Source organism: Delphinapterus leucas, chromosome 21, assembly GCF_059928025.1.
Source record: "Delphinapterus leucas isolate spDelLeu-1000000601 "Yukka" chromosome 21, BTC_Dleu_Yukka2, whole genome shotgun sequence".
Classification (NCBI taxonomy): Eukaryota; Metazoa; Chordata; class Mammalia; order Artiodactyla; family Monodontidae; genus Delphinapterus; species Delphinapterus leucas.
Genome location: NC_143149.1, coordinates 34388066 through 34412776, shown reverse-complemented (window position 1 = coordinate 34412776; position 24711 = coordinate 34388066). Strand labels below are relative to the sequence as shown.

The 24711-nt window shown below is 41.7% G+C and overlaps 1 protein-coding gene across 2 annotated transcripts in view; it reads right to left on the bottom strand.

Moving 5' to 3' along the window:
- The window catches only part of PSD3 (pleckstrin and Sec7 domain containing 3), a 572386-nt gene that overhangs the window by 420109 nt on the left and 127566 nt on the right, over positions 1-24711 (bottom strand). For both annotated transcript variants that reach the window (XM_022571390.2, XM_022571392.2), the window contains exon 2: positions 19457-19565. In XM_022571390.2, the coding sequence (XP_022427098.2) occupies positions 19457-19565 (109 nt within the window). The remainder of the gene's footprint in view (positions 1-19456; positions 19566-24711) is intronic.

Below are 24711 nucleotides of genomic sequence, written 5' to 3'. Positions count from 1 at the left end.
ACATCATGTCCAGCTCCACCTGACCAAGGCCGCTGCAGTCCTAAGCAGTCCCCCATCCTCACTCACAGCCTGATGCTAAAGCTCAAAGAAGGGGTGAACAGTGGCAGCTGGGACCCTAATTTCATCACATTTTTTAAACCATTTCATGTTTTTCAAGGCACACCAGTCCTTGTATTAAATATCTACCCCTCTCTGCCCATAAAAACATTCTCACTTAGCAATAAATATATACAGAATTTTAGCTTGAGAGACCTAGTTACTGCCCTATCACAGTGACAAAAACCCAAAGTGGGCTGCCAAGGGGGAAGGGGGGGCACAGGATATGCAGACTCTACTCCTAGAGATCAGCTCAGCAGCCATCTACCCTGAGTGATTTTAACAGTCATTATGATCATTTTGAATCATGTGTTGATCTAAACAACCTTACACATATACACACGCCCATATCTGATACATATAGACAGAGATACCGAAACACACACACATCTATTTCTCTATTTTACTGCATTCAATCACTTCTTAATTGCTAGACACTTCAGCCTTTATTTACTGGGCCCAATTATTCCCTTCTTATTACAATCTTTTCCCTCTTATTTCCCAATACCTTTCTGTTCTGCTTTTCCTTCTATCTCCCTGGCTCATCATCCTGAATTCCTTTTAAACACCCTTTAAATATTTATCTTCTTCAAGGTGCCACTTGCAGTCTTCCCATGGTGCACATGTTCCCTGGGCAATACATCCACTTCCAAAGTCTCTTCTCCCTGGAGGAGCCCCACACACCCCCTGCCCACCGGACATCCCTACATGAAAGTGCCAGTGTCCGAAACCCAGCATAGTGGGCTGTCACCATTCTCCTTACCACCCCAAACCTGCTCCTCCTTCCAGCCTGTACCTTGTTGAAAGGCACCACCATCCACCCAGCTGCCCAAAGCAGAACCACCCTCAGTGCCTCCCTCTTTCCTACTTTCCACACCCAATCAGGTGCCGAGAGCAGCGCCTCCCTCTCTGCACTCTGCCTTCTTCCCTGTTGCCACTGCCTCAGCCCCGTCATCATCATGAGCCCCTTGCATCCCTGTACTACTCTCTGTGGCAATCACACAGGTGGTCTGAGCCCACTGCCCACCTCCCCTGCCTTACAAACAGAACTCCCAATTTTTAGCTGGGCACAAGGCTAAAGATTACATTTTCTGCATTTTCCATGGCACCACACTATAAGCAATGAGCTGTAACTGAAAATGTTCTGTGGTAAGGATATTCTCAAAAATATCCTTAAAGTACAGATGACACATGCCCCTTTGCCCTTCTGATTGCCCTCTTCCTCTTCTGTGCTCTCGGGAATTGCCTGGAACTCAACCAACCACATTAGAAGATAAGAAATGTTTAAAGGATGGCAGACCAAATAGCCCACAGGAGTGTGGCTCATTTGACACTGTAGAACCACCGCCCGAGCTCTCTATCATCTGTCTGGATCCCTTTCACGGAAGAGAAGAGTAAACTTGTATTTTCTTTAAGCCACAGGGGTGTGTGCGCGCGCATGTGAGCGTGTGTGTGCTGCGTGTGTGTGTGGTGCACGTGCGCGTGCATGTGTGCGCTGTATGTGCGTGTGTGCGTACGTGTGTGTGTGCATGTGTGTGCGCGCACGCACCTTCCTAACAAGGCACACTGCTTCCAATCTCACCTCTCCATAACTGCAATCCAATCTCCACACTGCTTTCAGACTGATTCCCTAAATCCCAAACATAAAGAATCAATCCATTATTTTAAAAAATCCAATGAAACACATACTCCTTAGCAGGGCACATAACACTGTGCACAGCCTGGCCCTTGCCTGTCCCGAGCCTTCTCCCTCACACCCACCCTCTACGCCCACTGACACCAGCTGCTCTGAACAATCCATGGTTTTCACAGCACCATAGCTTTACATATACTTCTTCCACTGTCTGAAACATCTGTCTTGCCAGCACCCATTCCACCTGAGCCTCAAAAACTCTGCTCAGGGCTTCCCTGGTGGCGCAGTGGTTGAGAGTCCACCTGCCGATACAGGGGACACGGGTTCGTGCCCCGGTCCGGGAAGATCCCACATGCCGCGGAGCGGCTGGGCCCGTGAGCCATGGCCGCTGAGCCTGCGCGTCCAGAGCCTATGCTCCACAATGGAAGAGGCCACAACAGTGAAAGCCCCATGTACCGCAAAAATAAACAAAAAACAAAACTCTGCTCAGATAATCACCTCTCCTGGGAAGCTGTCCCAGCTTCCCAAAACTCCCTGTTTTTATTTCTACTGTAGCAGGAATCATATAATGTTAGAACCATCACATTACTTGTCTGTTTCCCCAACCAGCCTTCACAGTCACACTGTACACTGTTATCTCCACACCTCCAGCCTAGCAACTACAGGTATTTGCTGTATATTGAAAAAGTAAACACCTTCAGGAGTGCCTTCACTCATCTTGAAGCAAGTTGTGGCATCTGATACCTGACATAAATGAAAACCCAGGCCTCTAGATTGTTTGCCCAGGCCTGTTGCTAGTATATCAGCATTTCCCTAACTGTGTTCCAATAACATCCATTTAGGGAATGTTAATAACGTTAATAACACGTGGGTTTCCAGCCACCCCCGACAACTTTCAGTTCCACCAACCCACCCAAGTCCCTCACCCTCAGAAGGCCTATCACCTCAGCGCCCTACCCCCACCCCCGTTCCCACCTCTCATCCTTTCCACTCCAGCGCCAGCTCTCACCTGGGGAGGACCATTACTCTCCCATACTTCTAATAATCCTCTAAAATTTGGCTAAAGATCATCCTTAAACTCACCAGTCTCTACAATCTTCTCCATTCTCCTTTCTAAAAATAGACGTTTTATCTCTCAAAATATGTTAGCATCTACCCCTTTCTTCCTGACATCTGAAGAGTACCTTGAGGGGGTCTGTTCTTCACCTGTCGATGTGCTCAGCTCCCTCAGAGCTCCCTCATGTGAAAGGAGCAAGGGGAGTTCTCCCTGGGCTTCTCAGCAGTGTTTGCTCCACTGTTTCCAGCAGGGGTCTCACTTCCCCACTTTCTCTCAGAAATCTCTGACCATCACCTCACACGTCCTCAGAAAGGAGCCTAGCCCCTCCTGTTCTGTGTCCATCAGACAACGCATGGCTACTGCACCTACCCCTACAAGCAGACTGCCGGTCTGAATTACCTGGGGAGCTCATCACAGTAGATTTCTGGGTCACACACCAAAATCAGAATTACTGGGGTGAGGGTCAAGAAGCCAAATTGTTTTTTCAGCTTTACTGAGGTATAACTGACAAATAAAATCCTAAGAATTTAAAGTGTATGAGGTGATGATTTGATATACATATACATTGTGCAAAGAAAAATCTGAATTTTTAATAAGCATCCCAAGCTTCCAAAGTGTCAGTACATCTCTGCTGGCAGGGCAGGGCGGGAGCTGCCAGGATCCCCAGGCAGTCACCTGCAGCCTTAAGCAGCTGCTTTCATTCCCCCTAGTGTACGATATGAAGAATATCATTTTCCAAGTATGCCATGAACTGGAAACGGTTTGTAGAGTTCCTAGAATTTCCTAGGAAACCATTAAATTAGTACTGCCAGGGGAGCTTCACAATGATCATTTTCAAAACGTCCACAGGTCAACGTGATGTGCACTGTTGGTTAAGAGCCATTGCTTTAAAATAGCAATTCTCAACTTTTTAAGAGCAAAAATACCTTTTCACAACAAATATTTGGCAATGCCTCCTTTATTATCCTCAAGTGAAATTCAAAGCTAAATATAAAAATCAAAACAATATCAAAAAAAAAATCAATATCATGACTTACTAAAGGTGCGCCTTCAGTGGTTTACTAAACGTAACACAAAGGAGAAATAGAATTAAAATGTTCCTCATGATGTACATGCTCAGGTTGTATCTACATGCAGCCTCACCCTGAAAGCTAGGCTCAAGCACAGACCGCAGGTGTGTTGAACTGACAACTCAACAGCACAGTCATTACCTTGTGGTAATGACTTTTGAAATGGTGAACAATTTTTAGTGAATTTCCAAACAAAAAGAAGTAGAATCTTCCCTCGATTCACATGGTAGTTATAGTTCTAGAAAACTCACTGATATTTAAAATGACATGAAAAACCTTTTGGTTACATATCCTATGCCCAGATCGTTAGAAACATGTTTTTCCCCTACGAGAATGTCTAACAGGACACTCGAAGTCATGAGCACTTGGGACAATTCTTCCTTGTGCAGTACTATCCCATGCCCTACAGGATGCCTTGCATCCCTGGCACTTACCCATTAAAGGCCAGTAGCCAGGCCTCACTCCCAGTCACTGTAACAATTAAAATCATCTCCACAAATTTCCAAAACCACTGCTTTAAAACAAGCATTCAACCTACCCAAGCAATAAGAGCAGAGGCACTTGTATCAGGCTGCAATATCATATCTCCTTGTCTGCTGTATCTTCATTATAATGACTTCAGAATCTCTGCCTGATTTCACCTATACAATAATGTTTTCCAAAGCAAATATTTACGTGACTACTAGGATAACAGAAATTGCCAGTGAAATTCCACATGAGTGGACAAACATTACAGATATAGGAAACCTCAAAAATTCCTGAAAAACTAATAATGCACACTATTTTCTTAACAATCAAATCAATGTTTTCATACTTACATCACAATTTTAATTTCAGAGATGCCCTCTTAACTTATCTGATTGATCTTCAGTTGGGAGTGGTTCCTAAGCACTTCAGTTTCGAATGTCAGTAAAATACATCAAACTATAGTTCAAATGTATTAAAGGATCCCACAATGAATCTTGTTAATATTAAAATAGTTTACAAATAGCTCAGGTGACTACCTTTTTAAATACAGAAGTTCTTAAGCCTGTATGTGCATCATAATCTTCCACTGGGGAGCTGCCTAAAAACTGAGAGATGCTTGGGTCCCTTGCCCACAGATTGTGATTGCATAGGCCCAAGAATCTTTTTTCTTTTAAAAAGTCTACAGGTGGTTCTCATGCTGGCAGGGGCAAATCCAGTTTTGTGGCTCCTGAAATTTACAAAATTTGGGATGTTCTCTTTAAGCGAAAGAAGAAAAAATTGCTAGGCCTCAGAAGGCCTTGGAAAGTTCCCAGGCATACTTCATGATATATCCACCTTTGGATGCTAGTCAGGGTTGCAAAGCAGGACATAATGAGAATTATTACTGGAAAACATGTCAAAATAACAAGCCATACACTAGTATGACTTTAAAGCAGAGAGACCTTAAACCCAAACGCCTACAAGCTTCAGGAGGCAACACAAACGGAAAGCAGGCAAAGTAGGAGCCTGCAGCACCTGAGTTCTATCTAGGGCCAGCTGCAACACCCACACAGTGGTGCACCCCAGATTTCCCTACAGACGCTTGAAGTCTGGATTTTTACATGAAATCCCCCAACGTTTTTTTCAGGTCAGCTCAATTTTTCATTAAAACACTGGCCAGGTCAAATAAAACATGCATGTAAGATGCCAGTATATGACCTCCCCTTTACAAAATAAAAGGGAAAAGATACCTCCTACCTAAAAATAAAAGGAAACTTAAGACTGGATAGTTGATTTAGGAATGGTGAAGGGACGTTCTGCTAAAAGCAGACTTTCTAAAGTAGTTCTGGGAGCTCCCTAGTGGCCTAGTGGTTAGGATTCTGGTCTTTCACTGATGTGGCCAGGGTTCAATCCCTGGTCAGGGAACTGAGACCCTGCAAGCCACATGGTGCACCAATAAAAGGAAAGGGGAAAAATAAAAAAAAATTTTAAAAAGGAAAAAGAAAAGTAGTTCTTACACCTGAAAATGAAAAATTCTGCTCAGGGACCCATCTTGAGGACCCAAATTTACTCTAAAACACCCTCACGGCACTCAAAGAGTTCTGTACGTCAAGGAAAGACTAGCTCTCCAATAAAAAACACATGAAGAAGAAAATCTTAAACAAAGCCTTGATAGCTAATATGTACATTAAAAAGTCTGACCTCAATTACATTTGGTGCCGCAAGTTTCTGGAGATAAAAGCTCTCTAGTCTAATTGAGATGCACTGTTGCAGTGCTGCTCCAAAGTTGATCTCAAGAAAGTCAAATCCTGCTCCTCAGCTTTCAACAGCTGCTTTAAAAAAAAAAAAAAAAGAAAAAAAATGAACAGGACTTTTAGAAGTAAAAAGCATTTTTTTTAATGGAGGGGAAATAATAATAAAAAAAAATAGAACATATACTTCCAGAGCTAAGGTATGACCTAAAGGGCTCACCAAGTGCACAGAAAGAACAATTAACGATGTGTGCCTCCTGACAGTTCAGAGGGCTGAGGTGAGGAGACCTCAAAAGTGTCTAAGGAGAGCAGGTCCCGCACAAGGAAGCAAGCCTCAGAGTCACATCAGGATCAGTGGATGCCAAGGAAAGCGGGCTCGCCTTCAGAATTCTGAAGGGAACTGAGCTGGATCTAGACTCAGTTCCAGGGGAGTGAGCAATGAAGCATAAAAACAAAATGGTCGTTTCCAGACATACAAAGCTTTAGGAACGTTACCAACCCCAGAACCTCTCAGGAAGTATTACTAAAGGATAGATATACTCTAGCAAAAAAAAACAGATTCCAAGAATGAGGCATGTAATCCAAGATACAGTGCATCTAATCAAGAATGCAATGAAGAATTCTGTCAAAGTCAAAGGGGAACAGCTGTACAGAGGCCTAGAAAACTTATGGCACAACTGAGAACAGGTTGTCAGAAGACTCTAAGAAAGCCTTCAAGATGAAAACAACCTGCCTGTTACAAATAATACAGCTAACCTCACTCTGTCTCCTCTCTGCTCTCCTTGACTGTATCACCCCTTGAGCAGCGGAGGTCACGGAAATAGGACTCGCTTCTCTCACTTCAGTTCCAACTACACCACCTGGATTCTGCACTCTGTAAATGCTGATGCCAGGTTTTTAATTTTCAGAATCAACCTGTAGTAAAAGCAGAAAAGATTTTGCTATCCTGTAGTTACAGAACAGTATATAAATGCCTACAGCCTTGTAAAAGTAAAGGTGAGACGCAAGGAGGCCGAGTTGGGGGAAGGAAAGCTAGGCAGGCTGCAGGGGTGCTGCATTCTTATCTTACACAAGAGTGTCCTGAGATTTAACAACCATAATGTAACCAAGTAAAAACCTAAAAGTAAGAATACAACCTGTGGTGCTGGGGGGGGAGGGGGTGAAAGTGAGCCAAATTCCTCATTTTTATTATACTTTTTCTGAATAAGTAAGAAATACAGGTGCAAGCATATTATCTATAAGGCAACTACCATTAAAGCTTAAGAAACAAAAGCAAAAGTAGAAGGAAAAAGAGTAGAAGAAAACAGCAACAGTCAAAAGTCACTGCCACTAGGGGAAGAAAGCAAGGCGGGGGACCCGCACATGGGCCGTGCATACTTTAGTAACAGTTATATTTCTCAGATTATACACTCATATTATTTTGATAATAAAAACTTTAAATTCATATTTAAAATAAAAAATAAATACCTACATCTGGGGGAATAAAGCCTAACCAGTGCATTTTCCCCTATTAAATGTGGTGCGGTGCTTTGTCTCAGACAGTAATATGAGGAAGAGGAGGTGACACCTGTACCACAGAGGAGACTCGGAATTGGAACAATCTTTGTTAAGCAATTTGTCAAACCAGGATTTTAGTTCTGTTCAACACTCCACCCCGAGACCTAGAACAATGCTTGACAAAGAGTAACCGCCTGTATGTTTACTAAATAACGAAGAAATGTGTGTGCCTTTGGGGGATGGAACAGACAAACAGAAAAAAATCGGAAGTAAGCTTTGCCAAGATGAGAACATATTGCTTGGAATTACGAATGCTCGTTTTTTTCCTTCTTTTCACTTTTCTGCAGATAACATTTGAAAAGCAGGAAAAAAAAAAAAGCAGGGATCAGAAAAAAGTTCATCAGCCCCCACCAAAAGTAAAATTAACTCAACCATTGTGCTTTCCTAAGTTTCACTATTTATGGGGCTTCCCTGGTGGTGCAGTGGTTGAGAGTCCGCCTGCCAATGCAGGGGACACAGGTTCGTGCCCCAGTCCAGGAAGATCCCACATGCCGCGGAGTGGCTGGGCCCGTGAGCCATGGCCACTGAGCCTGTGCGTCCGGAGCCTGTGCTCCGCAACGGGAGAGGCCACAACAGTGAGAGGCCCGCCCGCAAAAAAAATAAATAAATAAAATTTTTTACATAAATAAATAAATAAATTTCACTCTTTATATTTTTCATTTTCTGTAAGTTATTTTTTGTTCATATATGTCTGTTCTCTACTTCATACTTTCCTCTTTTATCATAATGGTTCCCTCTTTTATCTTTTAAACAAACCTATTATAGTTTCAGAATATTCTACTATCTCTGGCTCTGTGGGTCTTGATTTCCCTGCTTGCTGTGTATGCTGACCTTCCCTCCCATGGAAGCTCCTTCCTTTCTGCAGTTTATACCACTTTATTGTGAGCTTGTCCATTTTAGGGTCACTGATCTATTCATTAATATGAGGGTCTTCTATGTCCTGGGCTGTGAAAGAGCCCCTCTGGGCGGTTTTGCATGTACTTCAGCAGTAACTCGTGGGGTTTCACCAGCCCAGCACGTTTGTGTCAATTTCCAGATGTCAAGAGACGATACACTTGGACGTCTACCCCATCTGGGCTGCAGGCTGGGGCTTCAATTCCACACGAGTGACTCTGCCCATCAGAGCTCTGGAAAACCAGTTCATCAACCGCCAACCCCCCACCTCTTCCCTGGCCTCCACCTGACTTGAACGCATCTAAACTACATGCCCTTGGACAATTTCTTCAATACTGTTGAAGCTTATTTCCTACCTACTTATCTCAAAGTTTAAAAATCAGTAGAGAAGGTAGGAGTGAGAGTCTGTAAATTTCCAAGAGCTAATACGAGAAGTCTGTTCCCTTTCTCAGGATACCACGGGCCCTTTGCCCCCTCACACGCTTCCACAAGTCATGTGTCCTCCCCACAAGCCAAGGAACAGTCTCACTCTTCTTCAAAGACTTTCTCAAGCATTTCTTCCCTCTGGATTTCGCCCCAAAAGACATGCCAACCTCAGCCATCTGACACTGCCTTAGGAACACCTCAAAGAATGTACTTCCCCCAAATGAAGCCTCCTCCTGTTAGAGCGGACTCCATCTGACTAGCTGAGAGAAGCCAGCAGCCTCAGTGCAACAGCCAGGAGAGAAAACGAGGGGCAAGGGGTAAGTCTGGGAGGTGTTGCTTCACAGGTGGCCCCAGGTGGGTTCCTGTGGCACCTCTTTTTTACCTCTTTGTAGTTCAATGCAGCTCCACAAATATTCCAAGAGCTGATCAGAATGGAAGAGGGGAACCTCTGGTGACTCGCCTCCCTGTTCCTCATTAAGTCACAGCACAACTGATACCACACTAGCTCAAAGCTTCTCAGCAATTACCAACTACGGACTTGCCCTTGAAGAGCTCCTGAAAGCTGCGACAGCTCCCAGAAAGCAGCAGGGAATAGAGAGAAGCAAGGTCACCTCTTTCACTACACTGATGAACAGATCACAGAATCCAGACCTTAATTCCCAGTCAAGGGACTCTTTCCTCTGTTCTCATGTTCTCCCATACCCCATCCAACACCCCCAAACTCTGTCACAGATTCAAAACCCCTGCAATAAGCAACACTTTGCAAATTATCTTGTATTGTCTTCCCTAGAAACTCCCACCCACAGCCCATGTTAAGTCCCCACTGAGTGGCAAAGCCTAAGCCTCCTGTCCCTAGAGCAGCGACACTTTCCTTGGGCCTAACTGGAGTCATGAGTCAACTGACCTTCACTGATTTGGCTGCATTACTAAGAGGCTACCACCTGAACATTACTGGGGATGCATTCAAAACGCAATGTCAGCATTTCCATTTCTCCAGCAGGCTGTTTCTGGAGCACTTAGTCAGTTTCAGTAACTTATTTAATCCACTTGGAAAAACAAAAACAAGTGGGAAGAGGTATGCCTATCAATAAAATTCAAATAAAAACACTGTCCTATTCTCTCTACTACCTTTCCCTATGGTCTTCTGAGTTTGGGCAGTGTTTTGACAATAGATGAATGGTCAATATAATGAAACTTCAAGAGTATTTTTGAAATGATAAAAATGTGCCATCATTTCTTTGTGAAGATTAGAAAAAAAAAGTACTTTCCAAAAGTCAATATAAACTTGCATCTTACACCCCTCCTACGATAAGCAACAACTTCTGCTGCCCCTTCCAATTTCCAGATCAACCCATCTTGATTTATCTCTCTAAAATGGCACCTGGAGAAATACAGTTACCCCAGGCTGGAGCGTTAGAAAAACAACAAGAAAGGTGGAGTCAAGATGGCAGAGTAGGAAGACAAAGAGTTCGCATCTCCTCACAAAAAGGGCACCAACTAGGCACTGGTGAGGGACCTTGGACCCCTAAAAGGATGGGAGAAATCCCCAATCGACCAGGTTGGACACGGGAAGGAAGGAGTGGGGGAAGAAAAGTGGAGGTGGGATGGGACTGGCACCCCTGTGGGGGGGCTGGGGGAGGGGAGAGGTTCCCACGCTCAGAGGCACCGACTCACAGCAAGAGGATCAGCAGGGAAGGAGAGGGACCTTCACAGAATCAGGGGACTGGAGGGTAATGCGGCCAGCATCTCCCCCAGCCCCTCGGGCCCCCATGAGCCTGCTGGGGTCCCGGGCCTGAACTCCTGCCCCTACCAAGGCCTCTCCCGGTGGCACAGTTCCTGGGCCTGAATTCCTCCTCCCCACCAAGGCCTCTTCCAGCTGCACGAGTCCTGGGCCTGAGCCCCCAACATAAGGCCTCTTCCGGCCGCATGAGTTCCGGACCTGAGTGGCCCCGGCCAAAGCCTCTTCCGACTGCACGGGTCCCAGGTCTGAGGCCCGCCCCTGACAAAGCCTCCTCTGGCCGCGTGGGTCCAGGTGGGCCAAACGCTGCCCCCCTCCAAGGCCTCCTCCAGCCCCTGTGGGTGTGCCTGTGAACACCTGTGCCCCAGCTGGCCTGCATTGGCACGTGTGCTCCAGGCCAGCTCCAGGAACAGACGCTGGCGAAAGGAACACACACAGACGTAGGGCTGACATAGTGAGTCCAGAGACCTACGCAGAGGTCTTGGAGGGCCCACTGGGGAGGTGGGGGTTGGCTGTAGTTCACAATCGGGAGAAGGACACTGATAGAGAAGGCACCAGGGAATATTTTATTTTTTTACTTTTTTTATCTCTTTTTTTTTTCTTTATTTTCTTTTTTCTTTTTTGCTTTTGCTATTGTGGTTCTGTTTTGTTGTTTCATTTTTATTATTTTTTCTAATATATTTTTAACTTTTCTAACTCTATTTTTTATTCTTTGTTATTGTTCTGCTCTTTTCTGTTTGTTGCTTTTTTTTTTTTTTTTTTTTTTTTTGCTGCACTGTATAGCTTACAGGGTCTTGGTTCTCAGGCCAGGGCTCTGGCCTGAGCTCCTGTGGTGGGAGCACCAAGTCTAAGCCAGTGGACTAACAGAACTTCAGGTCCCAGGGAATATTAATCAGTGTGAGGTCTCCCAGAGGTCCTCATCTCGGCACCAAGACCCAGCTCCACACAACTGCTGGCAAACTCCAGTACTGGACACCTCAAGCCAAACAACCAGCAAGACAGGAAGACAGCCCCACCAATCAAAAGAAAAATAAGATGACAAAAAAATATGTTACAGCCAAAGAAGCAAGGTAAAAACCTACAAGACCAAAAAAATGAAGAGGAAATAGGCAACCTACCTGAAAAAGAATTCACAGTAATGATAGTAAAGATGATCCAAAATCTCAGAAATAGAATGGAGGCACAGATCAAGAAAATACAAGAAATGTTTAACAAGGACCTAGAAGAACTAGAGAACAAACAGTGATGAACAACACAATAACTAAAATGAAAAATATACTAGATGGAATCAATAGCAGAATAACTGAGGGAGAAGAACAAATAAGTGAGCTGGAAGATAGAATGGTGGAAATAACTGCCGAGGAGCAGAATAAAGAAAAAAGAATGAAAAGAAATGAGGACATTCTCACAGACATCTGGGACAACATTAAACACACCAACATTTGAATTACAGGGGTCCCAGAAGAAGAAGAGAAAGAGAAAGGGTCTGAAAAAATATTTGATGAAATTATAGTCAAAAACTTCCCTAACATGGGAAATAGTCACCCAAGTCGAGGAAGTGCAGAGAGTCCCATACATGATAAGCCCTAGGGGAAACACAGCGAGACACGTATTAATCAAACTAACAAAAATTAAGTTCAAAGAAAAAATATTAAAAGCTGCAAGGGAAAAACAAAAAATAACATATAAAGGGATCCCCATAAGGTTATCAGCTGATTTTTCAGTAGAAACTCTGCAGGCTAGAAGGCATTGGCAGGATATACCTAAAGTGATGAAAGAGAAGAACCTACAGCCAAGATTACTCTACCCAGCAAGGATCTCATTCAGATTTGACAGAGAAATCCAAAGCTTTACAGACAAGGAAAAGCTAAGAGAATTCAGCACCACCAAACAAGCTTTACAACAAATGCTAAAGGAACTTCTCTAGGCAGGAAACACAAGAAAAGACAAAGACCTACAAAAACAAACCCAAAACAATAAAGAAAATGGTAATAGTAACATAGATATCGATAATAACATTAAATGTAAATGGTTTAAATGCTCCAATCAAAAGATATAGACTGGCTGAATGAATACAAAAACAAGACCCGTATATATGCTGTCTACAAGAGACCCACTTCAGACCTAGAGACACATACATAGACTGAAACTGAGAAGACAGAAAAAGATATTCCATGCAAATGGAAATCAAAAGAAAGCTGGAGTACCAATACTCATATCAGATAAAATATACTTTAAAATAAAGACTGATACAAGAGACAAGGAAGAACACTGCATAATGATCAAGGGATCAATCCAAGAAGAAGACATAATAATTATAAATATTTATGCACCCAACAGAGGACTGCCTCAATACATAAGGCTTAAAAGGGGAAACTGACAGTAACACAATAATAGTGGGGGACTTTTAACCCCCCACTTACACCAATGAATAGATCATCCAGACAGAAACTCAACAAGGAAACACAAGCTTTAAATGACACAACAGACCAGACACACTTAATTGGTATTTATAGGACATTCCATCCAAAAGCAGCAGAGTACACTTTCTCCTCAAGTGCTTACAGAATATTCTCCAGGATAGATCACATCTTGGGTCACAAATCAAGCCTCAGTAAATTTAAGAAAACTGAAATCATATCAAGCATCTTTTCTGAACACAAAGCTATGAGATTAGAAATCAATTACAGGGACTTCCCTGGTGACACAGTGGTTGGTTAAGAATCCACCTGCCAATGCAGGGGTCATGGGTTTGATCCCTAATCCAGGAAGATCCCACTTGCCGCGGAGTAATTAAGCCTGTGTGCCACAGCTAATGAGCCTGCGCTCTAGAGCCAGCAAGCCACAACTACTGAGCCCACATGCCACAACTCCTGAAGCCCATGTGCCTAGATCTCTGCACGAAAATGAGAAGGCACTGCAATGAGACACCTGTGCAGACTAGCTCGCAACAAAGAGTAGCCCCCACTCGCTGCATCAAGAGAAAGCCCACATGCAGCAATGAAGACCCAGCACAACCAAAATAAATAAATAAATAAATAAATAATTCTTTTAAAAAAGAAATCAATTACAGGGAAGAACTGTAAAAAATACAAACACATGGAGTCTAAAAAATGCTACTAATGAAGAGATCACTGAAGAAATCAAAGAGGAAATAAAACAATACACAGAAACAAATGATAATGACAACACGATGACCCAAAAACTATGGGATGCAGCAAAAGCAGTTCTAAGAGGGAAGTTTACAGCAATTCAATCTCACCTCAAGAAACACGAAGAATCTCAAATAAACAATCTAACCTAACACCTCAAGCAACTAGAGAAAGAAGAACAAAGAAAACCCAAAATTAGTAGAAGGAAAGAAATCATAAAGATCAGAGCAGAAATAAATGAAACAGAAATGAAGAAAACAATACCAAAGATCAACAAAACTAAACTGGTTCTTTGAGAAGATACACAAAACTGATAAACCTTTATCCAGACTCATCAAGTAAAAAAGGAGGACTCAAATCCATAAAATTAGAAATGAAGAGGGAGAAACTACAAATGACACCACAGAAATACAAAGGATCATAAGAGACTACTACAAACAACTATATGCCAATAAAATGGACAACCTGGAAGAAATGAACAAATTCTTTGACAGGTACAACTTCTAAGACTGAACCAGGAAGAAGTAGAAAATATAAACAGACCAATCACAAGTAATGAAATTGAAACTGTAATTTAAAATCTTCCAAGAAACAAAAGTCCAGGACCAGGTGGCTTCACAGGTGAATTCTATCAAACATTTAGAGAAGCGGTAACACCGATCCTTCTCAAATTCTTCCCAAAATTTGCAGAGGGAGGAACACTCCTAAACTTATTCTAGGAGACCACCATCACCCTGCTACCAAAACCAGACAAAGATATCACAAAAAACGAAAATTACAGGCCAATATCACTGATAAACATAGACGCCAAAATCCTCAAAAAATTACTAGCAAACAGAATCCAACAACACATTAAAGGATCATACACCACAATCGAGTGGGATTTATCCTAGGAATGCAAGGATTCTTCAATATAAGCAAATCAATCAATGTGATACATCATATTAACAAATTAAAGAAAAAAAACACATGATCATCTCAATAGATGCAGAAAAAAGCTTTTAGACAAAATTCAACACCCATTTATGATAAAAACTCTCCAGGAGGTGGGCACAGAGAGAACCTACTTCAACGTAATAAAGGCCATATACGACAAACCCATAGCAAACATCATTCTCAATGGTGAAAAACTGAGAGCATTTCCTCTAAGATCAGGAACAAGACAAGGATGTCCACTCTTGCCACTATTATTTAACATAGTTTTGGAAGTCCTAGCCACAGCAGAGAAGAAAAAGAAACAAAAGGAATAAAAATTGGAAAAGAAGTAAAACTCTCAGTTTGCAGATGACATGATACTATACAGAGAAAATACTAAAGATGCCACCAGAAAACTACTAGAGCTAATCAATTTGGTAAACTTGAAGGATACAAAATTAATGCACAAAAATCTCTTGCAGTCCTATACACTAACAACAAAAAATCAGTAAGGAAACAATCCCATTTACCATGGCAACAAAAAGAATAAAATACCCAGGAATAAACCTACCTAGGGAGACAAAAGACCTGTATGCAGAAAACTCTAAGACACTGATGAAAGAAATTAAAGGTGATACAAACAGATGGAGAGATATACCATGTTCTTGGATTGGAAGAATCAATATTATGAAAATGACTATACTACCCAAAGCAATCTACAGATTCAGTGCAATCCCTATCAAATTACCAATGGCATTTTTCATAGAATTAGAACAAAAAATTTTACAATTTGTGTGGAAACACAAAAGACTCCAAATAGCCAAGCAATCTTGAGAAAGAAAAACAGAGTTAGAGGAATCAGGCTCCCTGACTTCAGACTACACTACAAAGCTACAGTAATCAAGACAGTACTGGCACAAAAAACAGAAATATAGATCAATGGTACAGGATAGAAAGCCCAGAGATAAACCCACGCACATATGGTTAACTAATCTATGTCAAAGGAGGCAAGAATATACAATGGAGAAAAGACAGCATCTTCAATAAGTGGTGCTGGGAAAGCTGGACAGCTACATGTAAAAGAATGAAATTAGAACACTTCCTAACACCATACACAAAAATAAACTCAAAATGGATTAAAGACCTAAATGTAAGACCAGACACTATAAAACTCTTCAAGAAAAACATAGGCAGAACACTCTTTGACATAAATCACAGCAGGATCTCTTTCGACCCACCTCCTACAGTAATGAAAATAAAAACAAAAATAAACAAATGGGACCTAATTAAACTTAAAAGCTTTTGTACAGCAAAGAAAACCATAAACGAGATGAAAACACAACCCTCAGAATGGGAGAAAATATTTACAAACAAAGCAACTGACAAGGGATTAATCTCCAAAATATACCAACAGCTCATGCAGCTCAACATCAAAAAACCAAACAACCCAATTAAAAAATGGGCAGAAGACCTAAAGAGACATGTCTCAAAGAAGACATACAGATGGCCAAGAGGCACATGAAAAGATGCTCAACATTGCTAATTATTAGCAATTATTATTAGCACTTATTAGAGACATGCAGATCAAAACTACAATGAGGTATCACCTCACACTGGTCAGAATGACCATCATCAAAAAATCTACAAAGAGGGGCTGCCCTGGTGGCGCAGTGGTTGAGAGTCCGCCTGCCGATGCAGGGGACATGGGTTCGTGCCCCGGTCCGGGAAGATCCCACATGCCGCGGAGTGGCTGGGCCCGTGAGCCATGGCCACTGAGCCTGTGCGTCCGGAGCCTGTGCTCCACAACGGGAGAGGCCACAACAGTGAGAGGCCCGCGTACTGCAAAAAAAAAAAAAAAAATCTACAAAGAATAAATGCTGGAGGGGGTGTGCAGAAAGGGAACTCTCTTGCACTGTTGGTGGGAATGTAAATTGATACAGCCACTATGGAGAACAGTATGAAGGTTCCTTAAAAAACTAAAAATAGAATTACCATATGACCCAGCAATCCCACTATTGGGCATATATCCTAAGAAAGCCATAATTCAAAAAGACACATGCACCCCAATGTTCATTGCAGCACTATTTACAATAGCCAGGACATGGAAGCAACCTAAATGTCCATCAACAGAGGAATGGATAAAGAAGATGTGGTACATATGTACAATGGAATATTACTCGGTCATAAAAAGGAATGAAACTGAGTCATTTGCAGAGACGTGGATGGACCCAGAGACTGTCATACAGAGTGAAGTAAGTCATAAAGAGAAAAACAATTATGTATATTAACACATATATGTGGAATCTAGAAAAATGGTACAGATGAACCTATCTGCAGAGCAGGAACAGAGACACAGACATAGCGAACACATGTGTGGACACAGGCCGGGGGGCGGGGGGGCAAGGGGGGAGGGAAGTGGGGGTGGGATGAATTGGGAGATTGGGAGACATGTATACACTAGCATATGTAAAACAGATAGCTAGTGGGAACCTGCTGTATGGCGCAGGGAGCTCCACTTAGTGCTCTGTGGTGACCTAGATGGGTGGGATTAGGGGGTGTGGAGGGAGGTCCAAGAGGGAGAGGAAATATATATACATATAGCTGATTCACTTCGTTTTACAGCAGAAACTAACACAACATTGTAAAGCAACTATACCCCAATAAAAAAATAAAAATAAAAAATAGATTAAAAAAAACAATACCTGGCACTTCATCTCTGCATACCTAAATTAAAATGCACACTCTTCACCCTCCATGATTCTGCCCCTTTCTAAATGGTTATCTTTCTAAACCTATCTCTCACAGATATGCTTTGCAAACCAAACCTGGGCAGTTTCCTCCATGTTCTCCAAAAAATTTGTTATTTTCTGCCACCACACCCTTGGTCATACCCTTCCCTCAGTCTGAAATGCCCTCCCCAAAACTCAATTAATCAGAATACTAGTCATTCTTTAAGAACAGTGCGGGGCTTCCCTGGTGGCGCAGTGGTTGAGAGTCCGCCTGCCGATGCAGGGGACACGGGTTCGTGCCCCAGTCTGGGAGGATCCCACGTGCCGCGGAGCGGCTGGGCCCGTGAGCCATGGCCGCTGAGCCTGCACGTCCGGAGCCTGTGCTCCACAAAGGGAGAGGCCACAGCAGTGGGAGGCCCGCGTACCGCAAAAAAAAAAATAATAATAATAATAATAATAAAGAACAGTGCAACTTTCACCTCCTCCATGAAGCCATCACCAGCACAGCTGAAAATGATCATTCCCTCTCTCTGACCAAAGAATTAGCCCCCATGTGGCAAGGACTGTCTTCTACTTCTTTGTACCACGACAGTGCCCAGCACAGGTGACTAGCACATAATAAGTGTTCATTAAATAGATTTGTTTAATAAATGCATGCACACTTACACGCCTGCAGAATAACATCACACTAGAAATAAATAACACCAACCATTTTTACCAAGGCAAATAAGGAACAGGAGATTTAAAATGTCATTTTGATTCTCCTCAGGTACACTTGGAAAACTACAAAACCTATGAGTAAGGTAGACCCAAACTCACCCACCAATAAGTCAAAGGACTATGTAGACAGTTGATAGTATCTCTATATAGTGAAGTAAAAATCATGTTTTATCAAAGTTAAAAACAGCTTAATTAGCACAAAATCACAAAGTTAAGGCTATGCCAAGGAGGAGTTTTACACAGTCTCGGGGTGATGACAGTCAGTACTCCCTGAGACAAAGTGAATAAATGATTAAGTGCCCCAAACCTCTAGCCTAGAATGTTAGGTATTTATGCTACATAATAAAAGCAGAATGATTTTTTTAAAATAATTTAGCTGTTTTATACTTCATTAAGAGTCCCCAACTACTGAAATATCGAATAAATATTCATTATTAAGATAAAAGGAATTATTGATATACACTGCATTCTTGCTAGCCCCAGGTATTAGGGAGCCCATTATATAATCCCATCTAACACATAAATCCAAATGAATAGTTAGCATTTGACTTCTTCAACTGAACAACAGCTACCAATACATTAGGTCAGATTCCTTGTCTACCCAAAACAGAAAATCAGTGTCAGTGATGGAGTTGAGGAGAGTCAGGATTGTATTTTTTCTAAATGTCAGCTTCAAAGGTCAGGAATATGATGATGATAATGATCATAATAAATAATAATGGCAGCAAACACTTCCATATCATTTATTACATGCCAAGTATGGTTTTGAGATCCTTACATACGTCAATCTACCTAATCCTCAAAAGATTTCTGAGACATATATCATTATAATCCCATTTTACAGATGAGAAAACTGAGGCAAAAATAGCTTGGACAACTTACTCAAGGTCACGCATCTCATAAGTTACAAGGCCAGAATTGACGCTCAAGAAGCCTAGCTAAAGAGCCAAAGCTCTTAACCACATTCAGTACCCTTCTCTGCCTGACTCCCAGGACTCCTATGGCCTTTATCTCCTGCTGATTGAGTACCTTTTCTCCATCCGCACTGCTGCCTTCCTACCTCTGTGAAACCTGTTTGCTTTAATTATTCACTAATAATTCTACCTCTTCCTAAGGTGTAGAACTCAGAAATACAGGATGTGATTCTAGTAGCCTGCTTTAGGTAATTTCAAGTCACTTCTTGATTTGAAGAATTCTCAGCTTCTGAGATTTGAAATTTCAATAGCACTTCCTATCTGTTACCTGAAAGAGGAAGGTAGGGAAACACTTACTAGTATCTGGAGTTTTCTCTTCAGATCTGCCAAATAAAAATTCATATTTGGCCTTGGCAACACTCTGGGAATGTGCTGATGCACTGTTAACCCAAACAAATGTCTCTGCCTGCAAAATTAGAGCAAAACAAAGACATCATTAAAAGTATATCATAAAAAATACATCATAAAGCAAATCAACCAACAAGAGAATGGTTATGACATTTCTACTTGATAGAATGCTATACAGCCATTAAAAATGAAACATAAAAATCATAACATAACATAAGTCAGAATACAAGATGATCACAGCAAGATTACAACTATATAGAAAGATAAACATATAAACATCTATAGGGGAACAAGAAAAATATGAAAAGTTTGGCTTGATTGGAGGGCAGAATTATGGTAGAATTTCTAAAAATTAAGTATATGTTACTTTTTTGCAATAAAAAAACTGTATTTTATTTTTAGACACATCATTTTCCAAATGATTATCATTACCCACAGTCCATACCAGGAATACTTCTGTGCATGGGTTCTGCTAAAGTATGTCAACAAAAAGTAGTCTTTCCCCAAAAGAGACCACATTTTTATTTAATCAGGAACACCATTTAGCCAAACAGGAGTACCAGGCGTTTATACTTATTATCCTAAATTCAAGCATCTGTCCCAGTGTCCTTTGGGACACTTATTTGAAAGAAAAACTAAAAAGGTCACTGAAGTGGTTCACAACATGATTCTCAACTCCTATCACCCTTCTCCTGGCTGCTTTAGGCAACTGCCAAAAATCAGGAGTGCCTCCTTTCTCTGGCCTAGGATTAATTAAAAATAAGTAACGAGGCAGAAATTTCAAAACACAAAGAAATTTGACCGAGTCCAATCAGGGAGTCATTATGCTGCCTCTTCACTCCGAACTCAAAAATTAAAACCAGGATCCAGATATTACCACACTGGTTTCTACCGTCTAATCATGAGGCATCTTTCTCATGTCTGAGCAGCAACTGACCATTCACTTTAGGAGAGAGGAGCACGAAGGGTTCTATCAGCAACCAGGCAGCTACTTCAAGGAGGGAAATTTTATGACATCTGCTTTACCCTTTGGAGCAGAAATGATTGACAGCAGTGAGGAGGCGCATGGCTGGGTTATGAGTACCTCCATCACCCTCTGCAGACAGGTTCAGTGGGCCGGCCTCTCTTTGTTCTTGAATAACAATATCAAAGACCTTCTCGAACAATTTCAAGATAGCAATTTCTTAAAATAGCTCTACAATCACTTAATGTTCACAATGTGTAAAATTATTCCACTCCTCTTGGAGTTGCATGTTTCATAATCACAGGCTGTTAATTATCCTTTTCCCTGATGGAGAGGCAATATTCACTTGTTGATGTGTTTAGGGAGCCTCAGGCTGATAAAGGAGGAATTTGGTGCCCTAATTTAGGTAGGGGTGGTTAAGAAAGGCTCTCTAAGGAACCAATACCCACAGAGATGAGAAGGATGGGAGCTGAGGAAGGGCAGAAACATGCAGCTGAACAGAGGGAGGGTCACACACAATGGCCTCAAAGTATGAAAGGACCAGGCTACCCAAATAACTGAGGGGAAGCCAACGTGGCCACAGAACAGTGGGTACACGGGCAAGTTCAGAGGCAGACCAGAGAAACAGCACAGCACGAGCAAACACTTGAAAGGAGGCAGGGGCCAAAAACACAGGCTGCAGGTCAGGGAAAGGCTTGACGGGAAGCCACTGGACTGTTCTAAATGTACGGTGGTCACTAACGTTTTGATTAGATCATTCACTTACACTTTAAAAAAAATCATACGGTTGTTATAGGGGAAACTGATTGGAGTCAGTCAAGAGGAAGGAGAGACACCAGTCAGAAGTGCCAATGAGAATGCATGAAAGTTTCGAGTAGGATGACGGCAATGGAAACAGATAGAAGTAGATAAATATGAAATATACCTGTAGGGAGACTCTATATAAATTTTCTGACAAACTGGGTTTAAGGAATAAGGGAAAGGAAGAAATCAAGCATAACTGTAATGGATAACATTTACTAACCACTTAACTCCATGCCAGGCTGTTCCAGTGCAATACCTGGGATGTCTCATGCAATACTCAGAACAGTCCTATGAGGTGGGGGCACTGCTGCCATCCCAGTCTCACAGGCAGAGAAAGGGAGGCTTGTCACTTGTCCAAGGTGACACAGCTAGTAAACCGTGGACCCCAGATTCAGAACCTGAATCCAGAACCCATGGCCCAGAGAATGATCCCAGGAATCTGGTTTGAGCAGCTGGGTGGTGTGTTGAGATGGGGGAGACTAGAGAAGAAACATTGTCAATAGATTGCATTTGGGCCTGAGGTAACCTCAGGAAAACAATAGAGAAGAAGATTTTAAAGGAAAACTCCATTACTTGGGAAAAGAGTCTGAAAAAGAATGGATATATGGGGAATTCCCCGACGGTCATTAGGACTCTGCACTCTCACTGCTGAGGGCTGGGGCTCAATCCCTGGTCAGGGAACTAAGATCCTACAAGCTGCACAGCGTGGCCAAAAACAAAAAAAGAAAAAGAATGGATACATGTATATGTATAACTGAATCACTTTGCTGTACATCTGAAACTAACAACAATATAAATCAACTATACTCCAAAGTAAAACAAAAATTAAATTAAATTTTAAAATGCTGATTTCTGCATCAGGGAAATGCAAATCAAAACCACAATGAGGTATCACCTCACCCCTGTCAGAATGGCTAACATCAAAAAGAACACAAAAAATAAATGGTGGTGAGGATGTGGAGAAAAGGGAAACCTCCTACCCTGTTGGTGAGGAAAAAAACAAAACAGAACTCCATTACCATGGTGCTAGAAAATAAGAAATGCCATCGATGAAGCAGCAGTTTTAAGGAATTCCAGGAAGGTAATTTTCTGACACACAGTCTTAAAGCCTGGGAACTATTCTCCAAAGAAAGGTTCCTCTTGAGCAAGAGTGCTTAACCTCAGAATTTTGGAAGTCTGAAGTTAGACAGGGAAAAAAATTACATCTTTATTTTCACTTAACTTAAACCGAAATGTAGCTTTTTTTTTCAAATATGCATGTACTCAACAAACCACAGTATTATTATCAGTAACCGTAACTTTGTCACCAATTGAAATCACAGCCATTTTCACTTCATATAACAATGACTGCAAATAACTTGAACTATCATTTATACCCATCCCTACTTTGAAATGACAGTAGTTACAAGACCCACCACTAAATCTCACTATGAATAAGAAAATACAATATATCACCATATCACACATTTGTTTAATATTTTGGTACCCTATATAATTGGTTTCTTTTACAGCTCCATGTATATTACTGTATACACTTAAAAAGCATTACTCTGACAAGAGATCCAGAGCTTTACCAGACTGTCAAAAGGGGCCACAGCACAGAAGAAGGTTAAGAGACCCTGTTCAAGAGCATCAGTCCTTAAATTGCAGTGCATGGTCTATTAGTGGCTTTGTAATCAGCTGTGTGGGTTATGGCCAGATTTTCTTTATAAATAAGTTTATACACACACATATATATTTAACAGAATAAAATGGAAAATACCAAAGTAGATATAGAACTTGGTAAGATAACCATTGTTTTATGAAACTTCTAGAGTGTGTGTGTGTGTGTGTGTGTGTTTTGGGTCATGATGTAAAATATGTTTTTCACCGTGAGTCCAGATCAAAACTGTGGAAACACAGTGCTCCAGAGTGGTTCTCAAACTTAAGCATGAATTAGCATTACCTACAGGGCTTGTTAAAGCACATATTGGGGTTTCACCCAGAGTTTCTGGTTCAGGGGGTCTGGGATTTGGGGCCTGAGAATGTGTGTTTTCTAGCAACTTTGCCGGCGATGTTGATGCTGCTGGTCCAGGGACCACATTTTGTGAACCACTGCTCTAGACCAGTGTTTCCCATGCTTTACTGTATATATGAACTGCCTGGGAGTCTTGTTAAAACACAGATCAAGCATGTCTGGGGTGGGGCCTGAGACTCTGCATTCCTAAGAAGTTCCCAGAGGATGCTGATGCTGGTCCACAGAGCACACTTGTGCTAAGGTTTGGAAGTGAAGCGCTGTTCAAAGCACAGACTCTCACAGAAGAGAAACACCTGTGAAAAGGATGCTCTAACCAAGAGTAAAAGATACTACAGGGCTCCACTCTAATAAAGCACTCCATACTCTGAAAATTGTGGGCAACCCCAAAACCCAACATTCAGGCCCAGTCAAAGCACCACCATTCCCCTGACTTGCCCAGTGAAATAAAATTCACTCGGCTTATATTAGTTATTCTTAAAGCTAGGTGCCCCACTGCCCTTCCCATGGCAAGGGTTACAATTCTTCACCCACCTATCTCCACAACAACTTTTGCAGGTCAAAAAAATTTTACTTGAAATACTCAGCACTTCTTTTTCTTCTGTATTACTAACAGAAAAATATATATTCTTTTTTATCACAGCCACTGTGATAAAGTATGGGATATGAAGTAACATTAGCAAAGGGACTGTCGGCTGATCCAGACTTGAATCCCAGGTGAGACTCCCACTCAATCACACTAATGTTCAGTCCGTCTTACACTTCAGCTTCTTTTTATTGGTAAAAAGAGATATTCAAATTCATCTCTAAGGTCCCTTCTAATTCTGAAGCACAAAGATTCTTCACACTTCTGAGCCACCTTCACAGATATTTCATTAAGGAGGAATAACACAAGTCTTTTCCTTGTATTGAAGTTACAATGACATGGTCACCATAATATGTAAGTCGGCAGTCCATCTTTAAATGCACAGGACAAGTAAAATCTCAACCTTACATTTTACATGGCTTTTCAAATTTACAAAGAGTTTTCACCTAATATCATCCAAGTCTCAAGATGTTGCTGATTATAATTACCAATTTCAGATACAAGAGAAACACTACTGACGTAAAATAATTTTTTTAATTGCCTAAGTATAAAAAATCAAGAGGAGAAAGCAGAAAGCTGCAAGCAAATTTTAGAAGTAATTTCAGTTGACTTGGGAGGGGACGTATGGGGTCAGGGGTGGGAGAGGTGGAGACAGGGCTTGAGGGTAGTCTGAGGAGGGTGGCATGCTCCTTCACATCCTTATCATTTCAATTCCAGGATCATGTTCAGAGGATATGAGACCTCTAAAGTCAGTCAGGGCTGAATATTATAAAGTGCTTTAAGCCAGAGAATATTTAAAGCTAAACTAACGACTATAAAAATGTTTCACAACTCAC